This window comes from Chiroxiphia lanceolata, chromosome 3, assembly GCF_009829145.1.
Source record: "Chiroxiphia lanceolata isolate bChiLan1 chromosome 3, bChiLan1.pri, whole genome shotgun sequence".
In the NCBI taxonomy this organism is placed as follows: domain Eukaryota; kingdom Metazoa; phylum Chordata; class Aves; order Passeriformes; family Pipridae; genus Chiroxiphia; species Chiroxiphia lanceolata.
In genome coordinates, this window is record NC_045639.1 from 8,939,751 (window position 1) to 8,950,304 (window position 10,554).

The 10,554-nt window shown below is 54.6% G+C and overlaps 1 protein-coding gene across 1 annotated transcript; it reads left to right on the plus strand.

The window, feature by feature from the left end:
- Nucleotides 1–5,067: 5,067 nt before the first annotated feature.
- On the plus strand, nt 5,068–9,136 carry VSX1 (visual system homeobox 1). The gene is made up of 5 exons (XM_032682515.1): nt 5,068–5,437; nt 5,790–5,868; nt 6,104–6,227; nt 7,137–7,317; nt 7,926–9,136. The coding sequence occupies exons 1-5, from the start codon at nt 5,068–5,070 to the stop codon at nt 8,189–8,191; spliced, it is 1,020 nt and encodes a 339-aa protein (XP_032538406.1). The 3' UTR covers nt 8,192–9,136.
- The last annotated feature ends 1,418 nt before the right edge of the window (nt 9,137–10,554 follow it).

Here is a 10,554-nt window from a genome sequence, read left to right on the forward strand (position 1 = left end):
AAGGAAAGGAAAGGAAAGGAAAGGAAAGGAAAGGAAAGGAAAGGAAAGGAAAGGAAAGGAAAGGAAAGGAAAGGAAAGGAAAGGAAAGGAAAGGAAAGGAAAGGAAAGGAAAGGAAAGGAAAGGAAAGGAAAGGAAAGGAAAGGAAAGGAAAGGAAAGGAAAGGAAAGGAAAGGAAAGGAAAGGAAAGGAAAGGAAAGGAAAGGAAAGGAAAGGAAAGGAAAGGAAAGGAAAGGAAAGGAAAGGAGAAAAGAAAAAAAGAAAAGAGAAAAGAAAAGAAATAGGAAAGGAAATCTGACTCCATCTTTTGGGAAGTTTCATTTCCAGGGCACGGAGCAGAGTGGGACAATGTCTACCCCTCTTTTGGGAGATGCTGATTTAATGAATGTGGCAGCTATTGTGTGTGCTTGGGAGCCTCCCAGACGTTTTTCTTCTGCTGATATTTTCTTTTCTTTTCTGCTTTAATGAGTGTTTCAGTAATTGACTTGATGATTTCTGTTTAATTAGCACATTTTGGAGGAATGATCAAAAAAATAATAAGATAAAGTAATCAGACAAGCATAGTGCAGAGGAATAATAGCTCCTTTGTGGGGCTAATTGGAGTGGACAGTCCATCGGCTAGTTTGGAGCTCCTCACAGTTGGATATTCCCAGCCTAGCTGTGCCTTGTGCCCAGAGATTCCAAGCACCCATATAGACTCAGCTTTGGTAGTCATTTCAATTAGCTTTAATGAGCTGTGAATGAGCACCAAGGAGAACCGAGTCTGGACCTGACCTGTTTTGCCATTGCCCAGATTTTGCGGAAGGCTGTGGAAGCAAACGGAGTTTGCCCAAGACCTATGGCAGGTGCAGGGCCCTGGGTACCACCAGGAAGAGCATCTCCAGGGAGGGCTGTGTCCCAGCTCACACATCCTGTATAGGACAAGAGGGGGTTGCCCACAGGGATGTGAGATGGGCAGGTAAATGGTACTAGAAAGCAACAAGTGTGGGGGAAGCAAAAGGAGTGAAAGCAAAAAGCACCAGCTGAAGGAGTAGCCAGAAATCAGAGCTGCAGCTGTTGTGCCTACTCCATTTGGGTTTCTTCCTGAACACTCTGTCCCTCCTGTTCCCATACACACGTAAGGGTTTACACCTCTGGGACGGGTGGTAGTCTCCTCCCTAGGAGCAGGAACAGGGCTTTCCATGGGCTACATTACCTATAGCTCCTGGAGATACGTGGGGTGAGCTGTCCTTGCTCACCAACCGCCAGTCATACCTTCATTCAAGGTTGTAGGTGTAGCACCTTGATGGCCATTTGTTTGCCCTGTGTTGGCTAGGAATTAATTAGGAGATGGGCTCCAGGCTGCTGTGACAGCTGTCTGCGTGCGGCACTTCCCAGCAGTTTGATTAAATCTGCGACACTCCAGATGTGAGCACCCTGTGCATTGGCACATGGTTTGCTCTTAAACTCCACTTAAACTGTGACTGCTCTTCTGGTTTTAATCAAAGGCAAATGCCTTAAGACAGAAATCTGTGCGGAGGAATTAATAGGGATGTCTCTAGGGCATGCAGAGTGGGACACGGAAAGGGATCCCCCGTGCCAAATTAGGGCTGAAAACACACTTGCAGTAAGCTTGGCTGGCGATGCTACAGAACTAAGCAGGTGGTGTGAATGGCCAGCTGTGGCTGTGCTCACCCTCCAAACCTTTTGCTTCACCCACATTAAGTTGAGCTAGAAATGAAGCACTTCTCACAGCCTGGCAGTATAGCAACCACAGGCTTCCTCATTCATTTAACCTGTCTATGCTGCCTGCCCCTGCAAATCCATCACCCCGAAATGGAGGATACTTGGCAATTAAGTATGTCTCCTCCTAACTGGCCAGAAGTGCACACACAATCCACCACTCAGCCCTGGCAGCAGCCTGAGGAAAGTCTCATTGCCCACATTTTGGGGAGGAAGCACACCTGTAACTCAGAGGTGGGGATTTAGCCTTGCAAAACACGGACATGATTGGCTGCAACACACCTGTCTTTCCTCCCTTCTCCCCTAGTTATGGGCTGTTTCTCAGTTCCTTTTCATCCATGTATCAGAGGCAACATTTTCACAACATCCCCATATACCCAGCAGGACACGGAGGAGGTGGAAGAAAAGCCCTTTTCCTTCTGTCCATGCTTATCAAGGCTCCTACCCCCGCCAAATTGCCTGTGTTGCCATCACCTGGCTGCTTACCCTGCTGCGCTCCACTTCTGGGCCACCCTACACCCATGCAAGGTCCGTCACGGCCACCAGCAGGCTGGCTGAGCTTGCCCTACACAGCAGGCACCCAAGGGCTATGGCTTCAACATCATCCCTGGGGGCTAGGCTCCAACCTGCTCCCGTGCTGGTTTGCCAGGAGCTGATGCAGGTGTGTGGTATGGAGCTGGCAGGGAGCACCGGGCTGTGACTACTGGTGCAGGTCCAATGGACAAGTGTGCAGCAAGAGCTGGGCTTCTGGAGATGGATTCTCCATCCAGCCTGGAGCACAGGAGCCTCTTCCACCCCAAGCTGCCTGAAACTGTCATATGGTCCTTTATTATTGACCTGATTCATATCTAAACCAGGGAGGTGAAAGCTGTCTTATCCCATTACTAATCCCCTAAACCAGGCCCTTCAATACCTTTTCCTTGCTACCCCCTCCTCATTGCTAGAGCAGGTGGTTGCAGTGCCACATCCTTCTGGGGCTTTCCCTGAGCTTCATATCCCTACAAAGACAGGGACTCAAAAAAACCCAGCAGCCGCTGGCTCAGGAGCCATCCTCAGCTGAAGAGGGTCTGCCAAAATGTTGCAAGAACTTGCAAGGCTTGTTTCTCGTATCTGAGGGGGACAGATTCAGGCACCTATCCCATCATATGTGGCATCCATCCCACAGGGTGATACAGGTCATAGCAGGTGTCTGACATGGTGGTGGAGCGGCCACAGGGAGGAGGGGATTGTTCAGGGACTGTCCCACCTCTCTGTGTGCCTAGGACTGCAGGGTGCAGCAGGGATCAGAGAGCAGGGGATGGGGGTGCAGCACCAGCTGCAGGCAGCACTCACCCCTGGGACATGGGAGTGCATCGGGGGTGGGGTGCCGTGGCCTTGGGCTGCTCTGGTAGAGGCCCATGGAGATTCTGGGTGCTGGGGAACCCTCAGGCTGCCGGGCTGGCTGGCACAGGCACCCTGCCCACAGGCAAACCCCAGGGAAATTAGAGCAAGGGGCGATGTTTGATGTTCTGCTCTTTAAGCGATTAATAATCTTTTGGCGTCGGAGAATCAGCTGAAAATCTTCCCTGGAAAATAATGAGCAGAGAAACATTTACTGATTAGTCTAATCCCAGCTAATCCTATCTGATGAGCATATATCAAGATATCCTTTAACTGATTTATTGTCCAAAGGACCAGTGGAGATGCCCCTCTTCACCACGGCTGGGGGAGCCAGTGATGGCAGCAGGTGTGTCCCCCCACCCCATCCCACAGCCCTGTCCCAGGATCTGGTGCATCACCATCCCCTGTGGCACAGCCCTGGTCACCCTTCGCCCCGGGCAGCAGCGCCATATCCAGGCCACCTCGCCAGCGTGGGGAGATTTAATCGCTATTTCCATCTCAGCATCTATCGGCTTTCTCTTGGGTTTGAGCTTTTATGTTTCATAAACTGATTAGGAGCAATTATATGTGCTTTATCCCCAAACTTTCCAAATGCCAAGGCCATATGCATATTTAAGGCTTCATCATCTCTCCCAACAGCTCAGCCTCAATGTAAACTGCTGAAATCAAGCTGATTCTGGGACAACATCAAAAATTAGGGTTTTAACCACTAATATCTGCTTGAACAGGAAATTTGTTGTGGGTGGTGGCCGGATTATGGCTTCTAATTACTGTGGCAGATCCTCCCTGCCTAGCAGTGAAAGTCTCCTATTCCAGCAAAACTGAAGCAAAACCACTCTGGAGAAGTGAAGGTGCCCAAGGGGACCCTGGGGTGCTCTGTGCCTGGGCAGGGAGCAGCCCTGGGTGGCATTGCCTCAAGCATCCCTGCATCCTGAGCACATGGGGACCCCAAACTGGTGGTTTTGGAAGTGTGACAACCCCACACCTCCCATTCCCCGCACACCCATTTGCCTTTCTTTGGTGCCAAGCATGATGGTCTAGAGGGTCCCCCCCGCCAGCCCCCAGCGCCGGCCACGGCAATTATCCTAAATGAAAGTTATTGTTCTACTAATCCCAGGAACAGCTTGCGAGGGGAGATTTGGGTCTTTCTTTAATAATGCAAAGTTAATGCGGAGTCCCCTCGTAATTATCTTTATCAGAAGGACCCTCAGTTAATCTGACCATCCAACGAAGGCCTGGATCAGGCAGCCCGTGTAAGCCGGTTGTAAATCATTTCCATCAACAGATGAAAGGAAGGGGGAAAAAAAATTGCAGCCCAGGTGCAAGAATCTGGGAGCAAAAGGGAGCACAGAGGCCAGGCACCTCGAGGTGGCCCTGGCCCTGGTAACAAGACACCTGGGGTCATGGAGGGTCCTGCTCCATAACCCCTGGTTTTTCCCATCTCTGTCTTTGGGGTGTTGAGCCCGGTGGAATGTCCCATCTGGGAAGTGGGGCTGAAGCGTCATGGTGTGGGATGGGGATACTGGGGACAGCAGTGCCAGGCCTTGGAAGAGGGGATATGAGGACATAGGGACATAGCAGGGGGTTCCTGGAAGAAGACCGGGGGAGGGAACCCATGGGAATGTGAGGGGCATTTATGGGTGACCGGGCCGGGACCCGACAGTCCCTGAGGGGCGTCCCGGGGAGGGACTGAGCGGGACCGCAGGGGACCCGGCCAGGGGATGGCGAGGACCAAGGGGCGGGGGCCGAGGGGAGCGGAGGGAGGGACGGCGGGAGGGGGCGACGGGGGGTCGGGGGAGGGGCGCGGGGCCCGTGCAGGCGGGGAGGGGGCAGGGGCCGTTAATCCGTGGATTGGGAGCGCCCCCCCGCCGGCCCGGGGTGTGATTGGAGCCGGGGCCGGCGGCGGGACGATAAAAAGGGCGGCGGGCGGCGGTGCTCGCTCCGGACCGGGCTAGGCGGCGGCGGCGATGCCGGGCCGAGCGGAGCCGTCGGGGGGACGCGCGGCGGCGGGGCCGGTGGCGGTGCCCGTACCGGTGGCACCCGGGGCGGCGGCGCGGCCGGGAGGCGCAGGGCTGCGGTCCAAGGGCTTCGCCATCACCGACCTGCTGGGGCTGGAAGCCGAGCTGCAGCCGCCCCCCGGGCCCACTCCCGCTGCCACCGCCGGTGGCTACGAGGGCGGCGGGGCGCTGGGGCTGGGGTTAGGGCTGCTCTGTGGCCTGGGGGGGCCGGGCGCCCCGTGCCTGCTGCCCGCCCCTCTGCCGCTTCTGCCCGCCCGCGGCCCCCGCCCGCCCCCCGGGCCACCTCCTGCCGCCCGCCGCCACAAGGAGAACATCTCCGGTGAGCGGGAGCGGGGTCGGGGTCGGGGGTGGCCGCTCAGGCGCGCACGGGGATCCCCGTCCGGAGCCGCTGCCGGGGCTACCTTGCACTGCGGCCGCAGCCAGCATCCTCCCCCCGATCCGCGATCGGCTCCCGTGCTCCCCGTCCCGACCCTCCGGCAAGGATGGGCTCCCACCCCCTGCCCCAAGATGGCATCACCGGTGTGGCGCCCCGGGTTCGGCTGTGGGAGGGGACCCCTCCCTGCCCCGGGCCCACTCCCTGCGGGCGGCTGGAGCCGCGTTTGGGGAGCTGGGTTTGGTCCCTCCGCTCTCGACGGGAACGTGACTCTTCCCCTCCCGCATGCTGCTGCCAGATGAGGACAGCCTGTCTGGGGACGCCAGCGACATGAAGATGTCCACCTCCCAGATCAAGAGGAAGAAACGCCGGCACAGGTAGAGCCCGGGAGCCCGGCTGTTCCCGTTCTCACCTCCTCGCTGCTGCCACCATCCTCCCGCTGTTCCTCTGATCCTCAGGCTAGGGCGGTGGGTATCCCCAAGGGAGGAAAAAGGAGGGCTGCAGCAGAGGTGCGGGGAGGATTTTCTGGAGGAAAACCTCAGCGTAGGGAGGGGGCTGCCAGCCCCACTGCTTGCGTCTGGACTGTGTCACAGGATGCTCTCCCCTCGGCAGGACGGTGTTCACAGCTCACCAGCTGGAGGAGCTGGAGAAGGCTTTCAATGAAGCGCACTACCCTGACGTCTATGCCCGGGAGATGCTGGCCATGAAGACAGAGTTGCCAGAGGACAGGATACAGGTAGGTGGCAGCGATGGTCCTCTCTGTCCCATGAAGTCTGTGGGCTGTCAGCACCTGGCTGTCTCTTCTGCTCTGTGGCAGTGAGTGCAGGTGGTAGAAATGTGGTGGCAATGAAATGCTTCAGGGTGCCTGGGGGGCAGCTCAGCTTCTGCCCACTGGCATTGAACAGCCTCCAAATGGACATACAGAACCAGGGGACTGAGCTGGCCCCAGCAGCTGCTCCCTGCTGGCAGCTTGGCTCTATCCTCCCACTCAGGCAGGAGCTGAGAGCAATTCAGGAGCTGCTTGGCCAAGCTGTGTCCCACTAGCTTGCTCACTAGCTTGTCCCTTTGAGGGACATATGGCATTTCAGGGCCTGATCCTGCTCCACTGTGGAGCAGCTCATTGGCTTAAGAATAGGATGGTGGTCTGGGCAGCAACCCAGTTATATCTGCACCCCTCAAGCCTTCAAACACAGGAAGGGGGTATGGAGAGGGATCTGAGCACCCTCTGTCATCACTGGTCACTACATTATGGAGCCCTTTTCCTGAAGAGGTTGGTGCTCCGTGGATGAGGCAGAGAGGCCCTGTGGGTAGGCACAGCGGAGGGTGACTTTGGCTGGAATCACCCTCCTGTGTCACGATCAGCCTAGTGTTAACATGTGCTCCCTCTCCTCCCCTTCCTCCCCTCTCTGACACCCATGTGTGTGCCCTCCCTCGCACTGTTCCCCATACACCACCCTGGCTGCCCTCCTGGTGCCGCCTGCGTGTCCGCATTCACACACCCAAACCCCTCCATGCACCTCCATGGCTGTCCTTTTGCCCTGGATGCACATTCCCCTGTGCCCACTGGGCCCTGGACACCTGGCCATGGGGACTGTCTCCTCCCCAATCCCACCCCTCCGTGCTCTCCTGGCTATTACCCCTGAAGGTTTGGTTTCAGAACCGAAGAGCCAAGTGGCGGAAACGGGAGAAATGCTGGGGCCGGAGCAGCGTGATGGCCGAGTATGGCCTCTACGGGGCCATGGTGAGGCATTCCATCCCTCTGCCTGAGTCCATCATCAACTCTGCCAAGAGTGGGCTGGTGGGATCCTGCGCCCCGTGGCTGCTGGGTGAGTGGGACCGTGGGGCTGGGGGGGTTAGGGTGCAGCTGTGGAGTGAACAGCCCTTCTTCTTTCATATGGCTGTCTTTGCCTTTTCCCAGAAAAGAACAGAGTCTTGACCCTGAGCTGGACGCTGCCAAGTGTCCTGGGTTTTTCACTCCCTCCTTGCAAAGAACAGCTAGGAAACCCTTTTACTGCTGTGTCAGACAGGTGCCTGCATGTGGCTAGGTATTGCTTTGTAGTGCTAGCAGGCAGCATGGGAGTTGCAAGGTGTCTAAGAAGTCATCATTCCCCCCCAAGCTGAAGATAACGTTAATGCTACCTTAGAGCTATCCTCTGCTCATACACAGTCAAAATCAGGGATGAGCCATTACACCACCCCTCTCCTTGTACTGCAAGGGGAGGTATGGACTAACTTTGCCACATCCATTCTCTTGGGCTGCAGAGAGCAGGTGGCAGGGCTCTGGGTCAGGAAAGGCTGGTAGCTAGAGAGAGTTTTCCCTAGGATGCAAGCGAGAACTTGAAGGAAGCAGCAGGAGTGCAGGAAGTGATGATGAGCAGTCCCAGGCAGAAATAAGCAACCAGCACCCTTGCCTTTGCTCTCTCCCCTCTGCAAGGCATGCACAAAAAATCCATGGAGGTAAGCAGGAAGGCAGAGAGCCAAGAGAAGCTGGCAGATGGCTGGCGAACGGAGCAGGAGGAGGAGGAACTCAAAGAGAAGCAGGCCAGTTCCCAGAGGGGCTCCGACAAGCTTGGCCCTGCAAAAGACTCAGAGGACACAGCCATCGACCTCTCCAGGACAGCCAAGCACGAGAAGAGGGGTGTACTGAGGCAGTGCATCAACGGGACACCCCCCCCCGAGCAGAACGACAGGGACCACTGAGCTTGGGCTGCCCTGGAGGAGGCCAGACCTCACAGAGCCCTGGCAAGATAATAATATTTATTCATTTATTGATATATATATTTTTTCTTAAATAATGGAACTTCTATCTGAATTCAGGGCATTTTAAAACTGAGCACACACATCCCCTTGTCCCCTCACTTTCAAGCTGTTCACTTCTCAGCAGAGCCAGGGTGGAGGGTAGGAGAAGTGTCCCAGCAGGGCCAAGAGCAGTGCGAAAATGGGACTGCATTGTGGTCAGCACGGACTGCTGCTGGAGAAGAGCCACTCTTTCCTTCTGGGCTGTGACCACTTTCCCAGCTAGCCAGGAGCACAAACAGGAGCAACACAATGGGAGTCGCTCCCTCCAACACGGAGGTGCAAAGATGGTGCAGGAGTTTACAGACATCTTCTCCAAGCACAGCGCCCACGTGCCAGTCCTTCCACGTTGAACACGCAATTCTTCCACCTCGAGGATAAGCAGAGTTTTTAAACACTGTAGGGTTCATCCTCAAGCTAGTGTAACCTGAGGATGTATAAACACTCAGGTTTACACTTTCTGAGGATCTGGCCTGCCAATGCAGCCTTATCACTGGATTTACACTGTGTAGCTTCCTTAACTCATATTTGGGAGAAGGGGGTAAAGACATTTTTGTTTATGCAATGATTTTGTACACTCTTGAATGTTACCTGTAACACTATGCATAATAGAACAGACCTTTTTGAAAAGCAAGCCATAGTACCCCAGAGCAATTAAACAATTTTGTGAATTGTCAGAAGAAGATATTTTGTAATTGTCTGTAAAAAATGTTAATGTCAGAGCTGTTTCTTGGTCGCCCCATATTTGTGTCTAAAAGCACTTTAGTGATCTGGATTTTTGAATGTGGCTCTTCTTGTATTGTCCACCATTTATTTATTACACATCCATAAATAAAATTGTGGTGTATCTTTGGTTTTCATTCTCTGCATTGCAATTTATACCTCCCTTTGGCACATCTTGTGGCAGTTACTGAACTGGCCCGTGCACATGCCGTGACAGCTCTCCTGGAAAACCTCCAGTTTCATCTGCCAGCCAAAACATAACGGAAAATTATCAAAAGATTTTATTAAAATCTGAGTAATTCCAATTTGGAAAGTTTCCTAATACAGCTTGGGGTGTGTGGCCACATAATGATGCTGTCACCTGTTCCTGCCTCTGCTGTTGGGCCTGGCTCCCTACACACAAGCTGTGCTGCACAGGGGGAGAGCGGAGGGACAATTGCTGGGAAGAGCAGAGCAATAAGTGGCATGTGCAGATTTCCCACCTTTCACGTCCACTGCTTGGCCAGACCTTACCGGGGTAACATATGCATGGCAAACACAAGCTTTTGCTTCACAGCAAAAAAAATGTTTGCTGGGGGGGCTGTGGGGAGCACGGTTCAGGAAAGGACCAGCCAGGGCTTACTGCAGCAGCAATTAGGCTCACCGAGAGCCGAGACTTAACACATTGGAGGCCTAATCCTGCCTGAGCAGCATCTGCAACCCTTTTATTTGGGCTGTGCCATGCTGGCACTGGATGCTTGCAATTTTTTTTTTTTTTTTTTGCTCTGCCTGTGTGCAGATGGCCTGGCTCTTCGCCTTGTGCTGGGTCCAGTGCAGTGCTGTGAGAGCAAGCATGTCACCACAACAACTGCTACAAGGGGAGACACTATAGTTCCAGCCCTGTGCAGGGTGCGGACAACTCTCCTGGTAGTGCCTTGTAGGCTCCCAGCTCTCACTACACCACATGCTGTGAAGGGGGAGCTAAGGGAACAGCTGCTGGCCCAAGGCACTTTTTCATGTGCTGGGAAGTAACTGTGGGGGTGCACACACTGGTGGATGACAGTGACTGCCCAGGTTCAGTTCCTGCTGGCAAGGCAATACTGGGGACAATCCTTGGAGTAAGTTGTCCCTTGCCTCTTAGCTGCCTGTGCTAAACCTGGCAGGGAAGTGCTCCATATGTCACTGTGGTTGGAGCTGCAACAGGAGTAGGGCAGTATATTCTTGTTGTTGCTTCAGATTTGACCCATGCTGGGGTTACTGGCAGCCAAACCCAGCCACGGCTCTTGCCAGTGCTGGTTCAGACCTGGCCCAGTCATGACAGTGCAACAGAAGAAACCCTGATTTAAGGCAGTGGCTGCCACTTGCACACATCTCCACTGCTGCAGTGGGGTTGCCTATATGAGACCCAGGAGCAGTCTTGGTGACCACATCAGGGCCTGGCTGCCATGAGCGTCCCTCTGTGAGGGGCCCTGGGGGTTCCTCAGCCACAAACGATGGGCTTGTTGAGCCCAAGGTGAGAGATCCTTCCCATGTGGCTCAGGCAAAAGGAGTCAATAAATTCAAAG